Source organism: Chaetodon auriga, chromosome 11 (assembly GCF_051107435.1).
Source record: "Chaetodon auriga isolate fChaAug3 chromosome 11, fChaAug3.hap1, whole genome shotgun sequence".
NCBI lineage: Eukaryota > Metazoa > Chordata > Actinopteri > Chaetodontiformes > Chaetodontidae > Chaetodon > Chaetodon auriga.
Genome location: NC_135084.1, coordinates 25,055,289 through 25,072,500, shown reverse-complemented (window position 1 = coordinate 25,072,500; position 17,212 = coordinate 25,055,289). Strand labels below are relative to the sequence as shown.

Here is a 17,212-nt window from a genome sequence, read left to right as displayed (position 1 = left end):
AGGAAGGATCCACTTACACTGACTCAACACACACACACACACACACACACACACACACACACACACACACACACACTCTCCTGACGGTGGTGAAAGTGTCCATCCTGCTTACAGTGTGACTGTGTGTGTACACACAGCACATATGGACTTCCTGTGAGGTCACAGGGTCACGTCGGCTCATCGATCGAGCTTCTCAGAAACAGATCAGATCAGATTTATTGTTGATTCCCAAAGAGTACAAAATACTTCTTACTGCACGACAAGTAAAAATCCTGCATTCAAAGCCTGACGTACGTGAAAGTATGTATGCAAATCCGTAAGTGTTGTCAGCAAAATATACTTCAAGTATCAAAAGTAAAAGTACTCCGTGTGTTTCTATCTGCTGTTTGTGGATTAACGTTCCTGCTGCGTTCACGTGTTTTTACTGCTGTAGATGTTTCAGCTGGAGCTCATTGAACTACTAAATATCCTGTTGGTGCTTTAATCTACAGCAATGCATCAGATTCTAGAAGATCATCATATACTTGTGATGAAAACCACGCATCTCCAAAAAGTCAGAAAAACAGGCTGTTTTCAGCTTTGTGATGATGCACGTTCAGCTGATCCAAGAGGCTTTTTAAAGAGTTTATTGAGCTGAAGAAGACATGAAGGAACTCTTCATCCTTCAGTTCAGCACAAACATTCGACACATCTGGACATACGAGCTTTTCACTGGACAGGGAGGAATCTGAATGTTAACTGAAGCTGTCAGACAAATGTAGAATAGAAGTATAAAGCAGCATAAAACAGAAATACTCAAGTACAGTACTGGAGAAAATGTACTTTACATTCCGCTGCCGGAGCACAGCGACATGAGAACACACAGACTGCCCAGCTTCCTCCTGTTGACGTGGGTTCAAGGGTCAAAGGTTGCAGGTCTCTGCTATCTGCTATCAGACTGATCGTTTGGTAAAATGACACTTTATCCATAACTGACTGATCGCCTGTCAGCTGACTGATCGCCTGTCAGCTGACTGATCGGCCGTCAGCTGACTGATCGCCTGTCAGCTGATCGCTCCATCGTCATCTCCGTGTTTTTTGCTCATCTTTTCTTGGTGTGTTCTGTAATCGTTCGGTTCTCCTGGTTTCACGTCGTCTCAGTGAACACAGATCTCTTCCTGCCGGTCTGAGGCTGCGCTGTGTCTCTGAGCTTTAAGTTAATGATCCACTTTGTGACACCTGATATCTGATATCAGCTGCTGGAAGCTGATACTTTGCACCAGAATTGAAAATCTCTTAAATTCTGTCGATGCAAAATGTTTCACTGGAGAACCGCAGACGTTCTCTGTTCCTGCAGAGTTTTAGACCAGTCAGGGAGAAAAACATCTGAAACTGGTTTTCCACTTTGATGGTCCACTAAAACTCTTCAACCCACGATAACATAGTACAGTTTGTCCTGGATATTGATTCGCTGATATAGATTTTATGTCATCAGTCATGTCATAGTGTCGCCTACAGCCACTCTGTATGTTTGAGGTCATTTAGAGACAGTTTGTCCACAGGAGAGCTGTGAGGTGTCCAGTCTTCACCTGTCAAACGTCCCCTCAGGACACGTGCTGGTCTTTGGTCTCTGATTGGTCGCGGCTTACGGTCGTGTCAGAGACGGACCTCTCAGTTCGTTCAGCATACAATCTTTCTCGTTGTGGGGGGGCATAAGTAGACCGTGGCCACAAAGAGAAGCGCATGCTCAGCAACAATACTCTGTGGGCTGAGGCCTTTAAACAATGCTCAGTTTGTCCTGAGGGGCCGAGACGACGCTGCTGCCTCCACCCGAAACCAAATCCTCACCTTTCATCAGACAAGGCGTCGCTCTCTCCCACAGAGCTGATGCTCATTTACCGTTTGACTGCTGCATGAATGACCATCGTCTCTGGACCCCAAAAAGTTTCATGCGTGTTTCCGAAACACTCAGTCACACTTACATCAGGCTCGTTATCCATCCTGATTGGTCAGTGTGTACCAATAACACACAACAGTGTCGTCGTTGAACACGAGCAACAGCTAGCCCGACTCCAGAGCAGACTGATGCTCAGCGTCGACTGCTGCGATGAATATTACATCCCACTGTGTATTCCCACATGAAGTGGGTGAAGTCTACACACACACACGCACGCACGCACGCACACACACACACAGTCAGCAGCTCAGTTGGTGCAGGTTACTCGGGGCGACAGCCTGGAGAGTTGTGCAGCAGAACTGAGCTGTGATTGGCTGAGAGGGCAGAAATGAACAGGACGTCCCAGCCTAGTTTCCAGTCTGTGTGCGTGAGTGTGTGTTTGTGCGTGTGTGTGTGTGTGAGATGGAGAGAGATGTTTGTACGCCTTCATACGTGCACTTTGTGTCTGTGTGTGTGTATGTGTGTGTTTTCTTCCCTGTGTTAGTGTGTGTTACTGTCTGTGTTGTAATAGTCTGTCCCTACTTAACCCCAGCAGGGTCTGGGGGCCAACTGGGTTATATAAAGCCTGCTGCTCTGTCGGCCTCACCAGCCAGAGGCCTGAGCTGTGTGTGTGTGTGTGTGTGTGTGTGTGTGTGTGTGTGTGTGTGTGTGTGTGTGTGTGTGTGTGTGTGTGTGTGTGTGTATGTCTGTGAAAGTTGCCGGTGGGGAGAGGGGGGAGACAGATATTTAAAAAAAACTGTATGACAGAAATAGAAAGAGAAATTTTGCCTCCTTATCAAATCCTGATCCTGGTTCTTGTCTCGTCACTTAAATGCAAAAAGAAATCAAAGTATTTGTACACGGTTCAGGTATTGTGGAATTCCCTAAATGTAAGAGACCCGCCTCCGCCCACCTCCGCCCACCGTGCTCCTGACGGCTCTGCTATCAGTGTGTGAATGTGTGTGTGTGAATGTGTGAATGTGTGTTCAGTAGACCAGAAAAGTGTGATATAAATGGCGCCCATTTACCGTTTATCCACATTCTTAAGGGTGAAAATCCCAAACGCGTCCAGTTTACGGGCCTCCTCTTCTTCTGCTTCCACCTGTTTTGTCATCCCACGTCAGTTTGTGGTGGTTTGCTGATGAACGGCCCTGCAGAAATGATGCTGGTGCAGTAAATCCACGTCTTTGTGTTACTGACGTCCTTTGAAAAACTTGAGGTCCGTCCTAACATGCTCTCGACGCTCACTTTACATAACACTGCTTGGAAGTGTTATTCAGAGCTCGGTGTGTCCCATCATGCTCTGCTGCTCCTCGCCAGCTGTTGGCAGTAAAGCACAGATAAACTGGTTATGTGTTAAAGGTTGTTTGATTCAGAGTGAATGGTAATATTTGTGTCCAAACACCGAACTGTTGGCAGATCCTCACTTTATCTGCTCTTCCTGGTGGGACTGAGAAGAAAAACATTGCACATCGGACACGGTCAAGCTTTGAGATGATTGATTTAAAGTCTTTATCAGCTGTATTGATCCTCTCAGCTCCTAAATATGTGTTTTGTTGTTGTCACCTGATTGTACCTGTGTTACTGTGAGGTGGCAGAACATCAGCCCCAGACTCCCCTTAAAAAAATCAGAGTTTTGTGAGTTGTTGAGTTTGAGGAAACCTTATAATTTTTCTGAAATGTTGTCTACGACAGATTCCTAATTATTGATCCCCTCTTTTAAATTCAGCAAATGTAAAATGTTCAGTTTTTCCTGTCTTTGTGTAGAAAATGTCAGTTTGTCGTGGTGTCGCAGTGCTAGCGCTCAGGCTGAACTTTGACGAGATCATTTCTGTGCTTCGTTAGCAGCAGTCAGCAGACGACATGTCGCACAGTTATTTCTCACTGTCTGTCATTCACTTCACCTCCGCTGCTTTCATTTTTTCAGTCCTGTTGAATAACGCGTCTTCTGGTGCTTTCGTGGCACAAACAGACGTATAGTGGGAGGCGTTCGGCGTTTTTTCTGGCTCGTTCTCCACATTTGAACAACAGTATTTGCATGTTGTGTTGGGATGTGAGCGTGTTGTGGGGATTGTGTTTACATCCACCTGAGATCCAGATGTGGTCACACATGTACACCTTAATACATTAAACTGCATTTTCCCTAAGCGGACTCAGATTGTGTTTTAATACCAGGTGAGAACGGGTGTCTGCGCCCGCCGTAAACGTTCAACACCGTTGACGCCGGCGGTTCGGTTTTGTGTCCTCTGTTCATTATGGAGTCCGGTTCAGAGCAGAGTATCAAGTGTTTGTTTGTCTCTGCTCTAATCCGTCGCTCTCTGCCTGCAACGTGTCTGGATTAACACACACACACACACACACACACACACACACACACAGACACAAGGTCACATGTCAAATTATATCAATGCATCATGAGGGATTATGGGATTGCTGGGATTGTCAATCTCATCCCCAACTCTCCACTTTTCTTTCTTTCTTTCTTTCTTTCTTTCTTTCTTTCTTTCTCTCTCTTTCTTTCTTTCTTTCTTTCTTTCTTTCTTTCTTTCTTTCTTTCTTTTTCTCTCTTTCTTTCTTTCTTTCTTTCTTTCTCTCTCTGTCTTTCTTTCTTTCTTTCTTTCTCTGTCTTTCTTTCTTTCTTTCTTTCTTTCTTTCTCTCTCTGTCTTTCTTTCTTTCTTTCTCTCTCTGTCTTTCTTTCTTTCTTTCTTTCTTTCTTTCTTTCTCTGTCTCAAGCCAGTGAATGCTCTGCCTGCTCAAAGATGACACTTGTCAGTTATTAGCAGAGATAAACGGATGTTTGTGAGGCTGCAGAATTTGACATGAAACCGTATTTTCTGCACAAGACGTCCTGCAGGGAGAGAATCTGGCGTTGAACCCGGTGGTCCACATGCTGTGACTCATCGCTGAGTTTGACTGACTGACGCTGTGGGTTCATAACAAACCCAGCGGTGAATCACAACCTGCGCTCGTACGTCGCAGCAACATGGCGGCCGCTGTCGCTCAGCGTCCGAGGAGCCGCTGTGGGTCTGTCTCGAATGATGTCACCGCCGTCCCTCTCTGCCGTCCCTCTCTGCTGTCCTTCTTAACGAGACGCTGCTTCAGGTTCACTCATTAAAGCTGAGCTGGACCGTATTATGGGAATAACACATGTTTGACTTGTCAGGGCTGAACGAAGCGATGGCCAGTGAAAAACGTTCATAACCGCGCACGCATCCAATCAGTCTTCTCCTTTTTTCCTCTTCGTCTCCTCGTCTCCTTTTCCAGTTTGATGAAGGTCCTGCCTGTGGCCAACATGCAACTCTCTGAACGTCTGACATTAATTACGTTTTGACATCCGTGTCACTGTTGTGTTTTTAAACATTATCTAATGACAAACACCTCGCGGCGCCCGGCCGCCGCGCTCCTCCTCATGTTTGTGACAGCACCCGACGCCATCGGCCGCGGCGGCTTCGGAACGTTGGCCTTTGACGTATTGGAAATTCAATCTGACACTCAGCACGGGGCCGATCCGCCCGGGGATGTGTTCATTGACCCGTTAATCAGTTCCAGGAACACCGGTGCGTTACTCAGAGAGCGTACGGGGTCGCCTCTGTTTGGGGTTTTGGGGGAATCGGCTGAATGATTGAGGCTGAATGGTTGGTTTCCCTGCAGGGCCAAACGGGGCCAAACAGGACTAACCCGGGCCAAGAGTCTTTACTCTTGTCTGCTGCATCATTTATTTATGCAAGAGGGAAATTCAGAAAAGTAGCAACAGCGACTCACATCCCAAACATAGATTTCTGTCTGCAGCTCTTACAGAAGAAAACAAGACAACAACAAAACTGCAAATATGTTTTTTTGTTTGTTTGTTTTTGATGAATTGGTTTAAAGGCACGGTCCTCTCCACACGCTGTGTATCTTAAGCACGATAATCATTCACTCTATCAATCATTCATCTAAAGCTTGGTTTCGAGAGAAACTGCTGCACTGGTATTAAGAAGTGAGCCTTCAAATTCATCCAGTAGAAGTCCAGATCCTCTCACTTGTGTGCAGCACACATCACACAGACAGCAGCCTGTGGTCAGCAGGGTGTGCAGGCGGCTTGATGAGGCTAATAGTTTTGTTTCCTCAGGTGATGTCGTTCACAAACGTTTTCCAGAACATTCAAGATAACTTTTTCATACTCCCTGGCCTGTCTGATTCCTTTGTTGATTGAAAGTATTTTTATCTGGATTCACTGCAGCTCGTTAAATAACGATGTTGAGCCTTTAAAAAAAAAAAGAACATCACAGGTTTTGTTTTGTCTCCGTTGGTGGACGAGGAGTTATTGACGTGTCCTCGGTGACCTCGTTCAGTTAAACTAACAGTCCCGCTGACTAAATCTGCTTCTCAGCCCGAACATCAGAGCACGCCACGGCTGTTAAAACCGCCCTCATCACGTCACACTGTGTCCCGTGATGCCACATCATGACACCACGCCATGCCGCGTCTTCATGCGTCGCATCATGCCGCATCACGCCATGTTGTCAGACCACACTGAACGTCAAACACATCACTTCCTACTGAACCCTCAGCTCCTCCACAGACCACTCTGACCTTCGACCTCTGTTGAAAGTCACAAAAATAAAGAAGAAACAGCCCATCATGATTGAGAACAGGGAGGGATGCGCGTTTGTTCCTATGGAGGAGACGACGTTAAAATGCAGACATTTATCATGTTTAGAGCAAATAACTATTCTTTATCTCTTCGTTCAGGCCTTAAAAACAGAGTAAAACACTGTATTTGTGACTGAGTCCCAGATGAAGGAGTGAGGAGAAGAAGGGATGGAGGAGATTGGTGCCTTTGGATTATGAGTTGATCCATGAGCTGTGAGGGATGATTACCTGCAGTGTTTCTGTGGCTTCGTCCACTGCTGAACAACTGCATGTCGAAGAGGTTTGTCGGAGCTTAAACTGCTGTCTTAGACCTCAGAGCAACATAACATGAAGCAAAACAGGAATGATCCCATCAACTCCAGTTCAAGTCCCCTAAAGTCCATTATGACGGTGTGATCGGGTTAAAGGCCTAATCCTAAAGACCAGCATGAAGGCAGGGAAGCTCCAGCTTAGAGAGGAAGCAGACCTCTGCAGCTAACACATGAACCCACCTCTTATTATTTCAGGATTGTTTGACTCAGTCAGGGTAGAAAAGACGTCACTGACGTCTAATTAGAAACAAGAGTGAATTAATCGGACAGACAAAAGCACAAACGTCACCGAGCTCCAGCCCTTTGTCCCACGAACTGAAAGCTGAGAGTACAAACGTTAGTGGAGAATCTGTAGACACACTCAGTTAAAAAGTACAGCCTCCAAAATGTTGAACGAACATCTCTTTAAAACAAAAACTGAGCCGTCGTGAAGGGACGGTTAGACTGTCTCATCTCAGCTGAACCTAATGAACTGGACACTAAAGTCTGTCAGTGCTGAGGGTTTGAAGGCCCATTTTAAAGTTGAAATTCAAAACATTATAGTCCTTAAAGGTCAAGTTTACAAATGAAAGGGTTCATTTTTAAACCTGAGCAGAAAAAGTTGTATTTTTCTAATTTTCCTGTGAGTTTCTCTTCTTGAAATCCTTCTGCTTTCCCTGTTTCAGCAGCAGCCTGCGGAGAAGAGGAGCGTGCTGTTAATCTGATGTTTTATACATATTGTTGATGCTTATTTATTCATTTGCTGATGGTAACTGTGCTTTGAGTTTAAGCTCATCTCAAACATGTTAATCCGTGTTCTGTCTCCATGTGACGTGTTTCAGCTTGGCTGGAAGAAAACAGTGAAATTCAGTGAAAGCAGAAACTCTTCATGATGAAACTCTTTCATTTAGTTTGTTTCCTTTTCTCGCAGCGGAAACATTTGGCGTCGATGTCGTGTGGAAATCTGCCGGTGATCACGTACACTAATCCTGTTTTATTTGTGTTTGTTTGTGTGTGTGTGTGTGTGTGTGTGCGCGTGTGTGTGTACAGTTTGTGTGGCATCATTCCAGGTCTCAGCAGCGTGCTGCTGCCTCGCATGAACCCGTTTGTGCTGATCAACATGGCAGGAGCTCTTTCGCTCTGCATCACCTACATGCTCATAGAAATCAAGTAAGCATTAACGTCCCTCTGCGGCGCCGACCGTCACTGTTCAGCCAACACGTTGAAACCAGGGCTGCTTTCTCGGGTACGGTGATGTCACGTTTCCATCGCTGCTGCTGGAAATTCCCTCTCGCTGCTTTAAACTGTCCTGATCTTTATCTGCACTGAATTTAAAACGTGGCCTGATGCAGAATCTCCAGAGAGGAAAGAACATGCAGAGACGGGACAGGAAATGAGACTCAGATCTTTTAAATTGATGGCAAAAGTGAAGCGACTGAGTCTCGTTCCTTGAATCATTTAGAGTGCTGATGATAAAAATATGAAACGCAGGAGTTCCTCGATGCTTCCACGAGGACGGAGTCTGCAGAACGACCAGATGTCTTAAACAGCACCAGTTAAGTGGAGGACAGACAGATTTACATTGTGACATCAGTGACGTTGAGTTAATCAGTGATTGGATGCATCGACATTTCCTCCAGTTTAAGTTAATTTTTGAACTCAGTACAAGTTTTGTAGCTGTTCAGGAGCTTTCAGCCAGATCACATGAGCTTCAAATTTCTATATTATTCTGAGCATTTTGGTTTAAAAGCTTGAGTTTAGAGGAAGCAGCTGAGGAAACGAACTCACCGTGAGGTGCATTGATTAGCTGCCGGAGCTTCTCGTCATGTTGCGTGATCTTCGTCAGTTCTGTGGCCGACATGAAGGAGAAATCCTTCAAGTGTTCAGAAAATCTGCTGTTCATGACAACATGGCAGACTCCATCTGCTGAGGAGGATCATGTGATGAGATTAAAAAGCTTAGAAATGGGCTTTGTGCTGAGATTGTTTTCTCAAACATAAAAAGTAAACACTTGTTTTTTTGGTGAAGAAGATCAAAAGTCTGTGTTCACTGGAAATCATGAAGCTGTCGACTCGTTTCCACGTGAAGACCTGAAGTCGCCTGTTGTCATCTTAAAAACACGAGAAGAACTGAGGGTCTGACCTGGACTTGATCTTTATTCTTGTCGGACAGCTTTCACACTGTCGTCCTTCGCTCTGTGTTTCTCAGTAACTACAACGCGGTGGACACGGCGTCGGCGGTCGCCATTGCTCTCATGACCTTTGGCACCATGTATCCCATGAGCGTCTACAGCGGCAAAGTGCTGCTTCAGGTGAGACCGGCACATCTTTCTCTGCTCGCCCTGTGTCCGCCTGTGGTAACAGTAAAAAACTGTATCGAACGTGTCGTCTCTCATTGACAGACCACTCCGTCCCACATCATTGGCCAGCTGGACAAACTGCTCAGAGAGGTGAGAGACAGAGACAAACAGCCTGTCACGTTTATGATGGACTGATTCACTGATTGGTTAATTGTTCCTATTTGTGTCCAATCAGGTGTCGACTCTGGACGGAGTGCTGGAGGTTCGCAACGAGCACTTCTGGACCGTTGGCTTCGGATCTCTGGTACGCTTCTTAGCTGAGGAACGAAAGAAAGCTTCTTATTCCTGTTACGTGTTTATATGTTGGTACAAACAAACAAACAAACAAACAAACAAACAGTTCAGTTTAGCTGTTTCTATTTAGCTAAATCAGGTGTTGTTGGTTCGTGTCCAGAAAACCAGTCCTCCTTTAAAGTCCTGGTCCAGGTTTCTATGTGTCACTTAGTTTGTGGCAATTTGATGGACTTCATTCCAGAAAACGCTCCCTGCGAGCAAGGCGTTAAAGTAATGAGGTAATAATGAGTTGTTGTGCTTTAGGGCAACAGACTCCTGAACAAATTAGCATCAATCAATTCTGTTTGGCCCCTGTCGAGGTTTGGGGCCCTGGACTTTGTTGGTAGTGTTGATTTCCACCTGCTGCCTGCATGCCTTCATCTTAACACCTTGGTTTCATGCTGTTTCCATCCTCATCGTCTTCGCTCGTTTATTCCTCCCGTCCTCCTGGTCGTTTGTTTGTTTTGCTCGTCTCTGTGTTTGTTTTGAGATTTCTCCTCCCTCCTCCGCCATTCGTCGGCTCAGAGTGACGATCTGCAGGGATTTGTTCATCCAGACGAGGAGAAGGAACAAGTCATTCATGCAGATATTCTCTCTCTCTGTCTCTCTCTGTCTCTGTCGTTTTTGGAGGGAACACTCTTGGTGTTGTTGTTGTTGTTGTTGTTTTTGATGATGTCTGTGTTGACTTGTCGTCGTCTGTGTCACACGTTGTTGTAGCGATGACAAACGAGCCCAGCCGGCTTTCAGGGCGGCTCAGGTCCTTGGAAACAGACACACACGTTTGTACTTCTATCCTTGTGGGGACCATCGTCCACATTGTGCATCCTCAGCCCCTTCCCCAAACTTTAACCATCACAGCTGAAGGCCTCACCCTCATCCTTTCCCTAACCTAAACCTAATTACAACCCAACCTTAAAACCAAGTCTGAGCCCTCAAACAGCCCTCAAACAGTCCTTTGAAGGTCTGTCCCAAAGTGAGGACCAGCCAAAATGTCCTCACTTTCCAAATCATCCTCTCAGACTTCCATTAATGTCCTGCCCTAACCCTAACCCTTACCTTAAAGGTCCCTATTCACAGTTAAGTTTTCATCAGTGTATAGTCACCTGAAAATAAGAATCATTATGTTTTCATAAATTTACTTTGAGGTTTGAATATCTCCAGAGGGAGCAGGTCCTCCTCCAAAGAGTCCACCATGTTTCTACAGTAGCCCAGAACAGACAAACCCGACACTGACTAAATCCTAAACAGTGGCCCTTTAATCACTCACCCAAAAAACTGGTTTTTCCCAGTTGAGGCCAAAGCTTTTGTTGCTGATTGGACAATCCACCCCCAATTAACCGGCCTTTAGTCTGGAATGTGTCCCCGAAAGTAGGCTGAGTCAGAAACACACACACACACACACACACACACACACACACACACCAACATCGACTATTCTTCATTCTAGCTAATTTAGCTGAGCTGAAGGTTCGTTCTTGATGGAAACAGCTCAACTCGAGGTCACTGCAGTTTCTAATGTGTTCGCTTTCTGTGAGGCTGAAAGCTTCAGAAACATCTATTAGATGATATTCTGTCCTCATATTGGACAGTTGTGGTACAGATACTCGTACAGACTGTACAAGGCGCTGCAGGCTAATGTGTCCATCACAGGATGTACGTACATCTACCACTGACAACACCATAAACCCAGAGAACATAAGATTTCATGAGGGATGCATTAAACAAACCAGTTTATCATCATCACATCTGAAACCAGTGAAAAGAATGTAGGAGGTCAGTCCATCTTCATGAGGACAAACGTTGGACAGAAGACAAGTTTACACTGACGTGAACTAGATCTACAGATACAGGACGACCCCTAACAAACACTGAGGATCAGTCAGACCTGAGAGCAGGTCAGACATCCTGCAGTGAGACAGGTGTGACCGTCAAAGGTCGTCAACTCCAGTCGGAGCACGACGTTCATGTCCAGCACTCCTCTCTGGAGAAGTCGTTGTTCGATGTCTCAGACTGCTGCTGCACCTGGTTTTATTCAACCTGAAGCCAAAAATAAGAGGAAACTGGATTTTTTCCTGGAGCTCATAAATTAAATTCAATGACACCAAACATGCAGGACACTTAAAACACAGATGAACACACTCTTGTTTTAACTCAGTTAACCTTCAGACTCTGTGTGTGAGGTTGTGTGTGTGTGCGTATGTGTAGCAGCTGTACCTCCTGCAGCCTGCAGGTGGAGCAGCGTCCTCTGTTTACACCAGCCTTGATGCTGCGTTGTTGTTTTTATTTATGTTATTGATGCTGCTGCTGCTGTTGTTGTTGTTGTTATTATTGTTGTTGTTGTCATTGTCACTGATGTTGCTGCAGTTATACAACTGTTGGTTGTTGGCCCACTGCTAACAGAGCAGCTGTCCAAACTGATTTGACCCTCTGACTGCACTTCTGCCCCACGGGAACTCTGTGTGTGCGTGTGTGTGTGTGTGTGTGTGTGTGTGTGTGTGTGTGTGTGTGTGTGTGTGTGTGTTCTGTCCTTTTGAGGTCTGAATATTCCCATGAGGACAGTGAAATTAGCAAACAAGGACAAAATGAAGAGCTCAGTTTTGTGTTTTCGCTCAGATTTTGAAGTTTGAGGCTGAATGTCGAGACACGGCGAGCTGTGATGAAGGTCATTGAGTCATTTAGATTTTTTTTTTGTCATTGTCACTAGAACTTGATTGCTTTTTAGTGTTTCATTTAGTCTGTAGGAGGTTAGCATGTAGCGCTTTAGATGCAGTTCAGCAGTTGAGTCCGACAGCAGTTGTGTCTTGACGCTGTCAGCTCTCATTCTTTGTCTTTGTTTCATTCTTTAAAATCCGTTTGCCGTCTTCACAGGAGACGTTTCAGCTGAAAAGTTCTTTGATTTACATTTTTAAATTTGTCCGACATGTTTTGGTAAAACACATTTCTTTGAAAGAGAACCTCCATCTTCATCAGTTATTCATTGACCTTGTGCCCCCTGTCCCCGATCTGCTCCTCCTCATCCCCTCCTGCTTCGTACCCCTGCACCGCCCTCTCTGCTCCTCCCCACCTCCGTCTTTCAGGCCGGCTCTGCCCACGTTCGAATCCGCCGCGATGCCAACGAGCAGCTGGTCCTGGCTCACGTCACCAACCGGCTGCTGCCGCTCGTCTCCACCTTGACGGTCCAGATCTTTAAGGACGATTGGACCCGACCGCTCCTCACCGGGGCCCTCTCCTCCTCCGCCTCTGCTTCCCCTCTGGGTCCGGCTGAAGGCTACGCCGCCCTCTCCTCCTCCTCGCTGCCTCCACTGCTGCTGTCCTCGGCAGGAGAGCCGGACCCGCTGACCTCCACGCCCTCCAAACCCAGCAGCCCTCCTCCAGAGTTCGCCTTTGACACCCCGGGGAGGAACGTGCAGCCGGTGGTCCTCCCCGCCCCGGGACACCACACTCACAGGCCCTACGGAGGCCTGGGACTCGCCTACGGAGCGTCACCCTACACAGGGATGCTGAGTCAGGGGCTGGCGCGGCCCGGCGGCGGGCTGGGACTCGGCATGCAGGGTCTGGGGGCGGGTTACGGACTGGGTGTGGGCGGGAGCGGGGTGCCCTCCACTCAGAGCTACAGAACTGCCTTCGGAGGGTCGACGGAGCCGCTGCGGTTTGGAACCAGCAACCCTCTGGCTTCACAGTCGCAGTACAGACAGTACCGACCCTGAACCAGAACTCAGCACCTTTCAAAGACTGTGATTCATGCTGAAGGTCCAGTTTGTCCACAGCTCAGTTCAGAGGTCTGATGTCCAGGCTGGACGGCAGGAACGACAACATTTACTCTCAGTGTGACAAGATGAAACTCCAGAGGACGAAGCTCATGCTGTGAGGTTTTGCTGTCAGATCTTGTAGTTTGAGCCTCCTGACTTTAGAAGAGATGGTGAGTGTGTTGTGGTATTTATTTTGTTGACAAGAGGAGCAGAAGGTCGCCTGTGGCTGGATGTCTTTGTCTGGATGCTGGGAAACAGCCTCCGTCTGGGGCTGGCAGCAGCGTGTCCAGACGTCTGAGGAAACATCGTCCAACATTGAATTAAACCCCAGTTACATTTTAGATTTCAGGCTTTTAAAAGAACAAGAATCCAAAGAGATTCACAGCAGAATGTTACAAGCAACCAGGTCACAGGAGGTCAAAGGTCAGAGGTGACGACACCCTGGTCATGGTCGAGCATTGTATATGAATGGAGAGATCAGGCCAAGGTAAAGAGGTGAGGGGAAAAGAATTAACTCAAACAGCATATCGGACCAAATTTAGGGAGAAAATGTAGAAAACAGGCAGAAATGTGTTGAATCTTCTTGCAGCTGGCTGAAAAGCATCGAGACCTCAGCTGGAAAGTGTTGCCTCAACATGTTTTATTGACTTGAATTCATTGTATTTAAAACCAAAACATGACTGTTTTCATTTGTAGGTGAAAGTTTCTTCTGTTTCATGCAAGCCTCATTTTCTAAAACTTTGTTTTTCCACTTGAAATTAAATTTGGGATAAAACTGTTTCTTTCCTCTGCACTGAAGTTTGTCCAGATAAACTCAAAGTGTCACCGTGTCGCCTGCAGAGCTGCTGCTGAGGACACGTTGAACAGAAAACCCAAAACTCTTTGAGGTTTGAGCTCGTTCAGAGTCTGAACTCGCACACGTTTGATGTCACAGAAGAAGAAATGGCAGCCTGTGAACTAACAGGTGTTTGCCTCCTTCATGTGGTCGCAGCAGCTCTGCAGACGTCTGTCGATGAAACATGAAGCCTGTGAGGGATTTGACGACTTTTCTCTTTACTCTGTCGTTCCTTCCTCACAGCGTTGTGGTGCCTTTCAGTGCCGTGTCAATCGGCCCTAACGAGACATATTTCCCCCCGTGTTTATTCAAAAAGAGCGTCTGGGTCATTAAACAGGTCGTGAAAGTTGACGTCCAGGTTTTTCTCCTCATTTCTTCTTCTGTTGTGTCTCTGCCGTCGCCTGCTGGGACAGGCACCTGGACTGCAGTTAAAAAGGAAATATTCTAATCTTGATCTTTGTGTTCTTGGTTGTCGAGGTGGGAAAATCGTGTTTGCCTCTGCTGAATGTTAACATTTGATTTTACGTATTTTAAATCCTGTAAAAATAGGTTGTTGGTTTGCTGTTGATTTTCTGAGCTGATAACCAGTTTCACTGCTCTGTTGGTGCCTCTGACCACACCCAGCAGTGATGTCACAGCGTCCTGGACCGTCTCACGGGGAGCAGAGTGACTCTTTGAAGGGCTCGTTTTGTTGCTTAAAGTTCAGTGAAACTCAGATCTAAATGAAGCAGTCGTAGTTGGAGGAAGACGTTCTCCTTCAGGACTCCTGAACAAAGCAGCGTCTGTTCTTTAGTCTAAAGGAAACCTTCAGTTTCTCTGTGGTCCACCTGCTTCACTGATCTGCATTAGAGCAAAGAGTCGCCTGCTGCCTCAATGCCTCATGGGAAACGTCTTCACGTCCTGACACGAGCTGCCGGCTTCTGACCACATCTTCTGTCATAACGATGAACAAGTAAGTACATGAGCTCAGTGTCTGTGTGAAATCTGCTGTTTCCTGTGAAAATACCTGCAGTAACTTCAGACATTTGACACGACGAGCGCCTCAAACATCATCGCTGCCTGTCATAAGTAACGTTTGATGTCACTGATCTGACAGCTTTATCGTTACTCTGTAGACAAAGATTTGAGCTTCAAACGAGATGAGCTCATGATATCGTGGCCCTCAGGTTCAGAGCAGGTCCCTCATCATCACCTGAAGGGTTTCTTCTTCTTCAGCTTCCCAAAGCTTTCATTGTTTCGTTCAGGCCGGCGCCGCAGAACGCCTCCAGCGTGAGCTTTGGCGCTAAGACAGATGAAGTGTACGTCCTCTAATGCACTTATTGGACAGCTGATTCTCTCCTTGTTTCTGTAAATAGAACATGACTCGTCGTGCTCGTCGTCGTTCATTATGCAGCTCAGTGAGCGTTTTCTCGTCGCAGGGGTTAGAAAACTAAGAGGCTGTTTCTCTTAGCTTTGTCTCATATCCTGGGAGTGATGAATACTTAAACATGAAGAAAACAATGTTCTCTTATGCATGATACTCCAAGCACACCACATGTCACCGCAGTGAAAGCATCAGGAATCGTACAGAATGATGAGAAAAGTGCTTTGAGGCGTGTTTGTCCAGTTTGTTAGTGACTGATAATCAGAACAACGTGACCGTCGATGTGTGTGTTTGCTCTGTTTTTGGTCTCCCTCTCCTCCTCCTGAGGGAAACATCTGGCTCTTTAGCTGCTAAATGCTCCTCTTTGTTCACCAGCTCGTCTCTGTCTGCTGTTTGCTGCTCAGCAGGTCGAGTTCAGAGGCTTTTTACAGCAGCAATGAGAGCGAAGCAGAGCAGTGAAGCTTGTGTTGGTGAGCTGAACGTCTCCATAAAGCTCCAGAAAGACGAGAGGAGCTGCAGGTTGAGCTGATAGCTCACTGCCAGAGACGCAGCGTGGATTACAGCTGTTCTAAAGAAGTACATTTAGCAGTACCACAGGGACAGAATACTTCATTACAAGTAAAAATGAAGTCCAGGTTTTGAGGATGGCGTCTGTTGCAGTTTAGTTAAAGTGTTAAATAAGAAGCAAAGCGCATCAGATGGCGCCTCGTTTGGACTCTTTTGGCAAACGGCACAAACCCGACAATGTTCCTCCTCCTGCGTTCTGTTGCAGCCACACGCTGCCCTGCTTGCATAATAATGTATGACACACTTTAGCAACTTTGCAGCGTCTGGTCATTATTTTGTCCCCTGCAATCATGTTATTCTTTTGGCCCGCAGTTCGCCGCCCTCGCATCCTCATCAGCCCAGAAAATATTCAAATGAATGAGCGGCGCTGCGGGCCTCCATGTGAGGCTGAGGTGAGGAGACAGCTTCGAGTCCGGCAGAGTCGCAACGTGTTAGGAGGCCAACAGACTCCTGACCCCGTTACTGAAGGACCCGCCTGGTCTCCCAAAACCACTAATGGGCCCAAGTTCCCCTTTTTTTCCGGACCAGTACTCATTGATCACTGGGTTTGTTTAGAATCTAACGAGGGGAAGAAGATCAGGCGCATTTTCCCACTGAGGGAAACTCAGTTTTCCCAGGAGTTTCGCCAGCTAACGAGGTGGATGTTCAGGAGCTTTGTTCCAAAATCTGATAAAGCTGCAGCGACTGTGGAAGTGCCAGACGTTACCAGAAGCTCGCTGAAAAACCACTTGAGCTTCTGCAAAAGAAATTAAAGCTGCCCTGTGGAACAGTTGTGTTTACGTTCTGAGCGGGACGCCGTGTGTGCGTCCTCGAGGCCGCACAAACATGCTGAACGCATTTCCTCCCTCAGAAAACATTTTCAAAGCCAGTTCGTCTGAGGAACACATTGTTTATATCTGTTTGCTGGGAGTGATTCTCTGGAGCGTTTAAGGTCACCAGTGAAACGTCAGGAGAGCTTCAGGAGGAACGTGCGTCACATGACCCACAGGCTTGAGATGCAAACACAGTGTGGACCCTGGACGACCCCGTCCTCATACTTTTGTGTACTTTTCATCTCATAGTTCTTTCGAGGGGAAGTCTTAGACAGCGCTGATCTTCTTACCTCGTGTCTGAACCGGGACGCCGACTGTGAGCCGGACGTGTGCACAAAGGTTCAACCTCTGCTGGACCATAACACAGCACCACCTTCTCACAGTTGCTGGAAGGAGGCCTGTTGGGATTGGCT

At 46.7% G+C, this 17,212-nt stretch overlaps 1 protein-coding gene across 1 annotated transcript in view; it reads left to right on the top strand.

The window, feature by feature from the left end:
• Window positions 1–14,002, top strand: part of slc30a6 (solute carrier family 30 member 6) — a 46,461-nt gene extending 32,459 nt beyond the window's left edge. Inside the window, exons 11-15 of the mRNA XM_076742893.1 lie at window positions 7,892–8,011; window positions 9,050–9,152; window positions 9,243–9,290; window positions 9,376–9,444; window positions 12,551–14,002. Of these exons, the coding sequence (XP_076599008.1) occupies window positions 7,892–8,011; window positions 9,050–9,152; window positions 9,243–9,290; window positions 9,376–9,444; window positions 12,551–13,180 (970 nt within the window). The 3' untranslated portion in view covers window positions 13,181–14,002. The remainder of the gene's footprint in view (window positions 1–7,891; window positions 8,012–9,049; window positions 9,153–9,242; window positions 9,291–9,375; window positions 9,445–12,550) is intronic.
• Window positions 14,003–17,212: the final 3,210 nt, after the last annotated feature.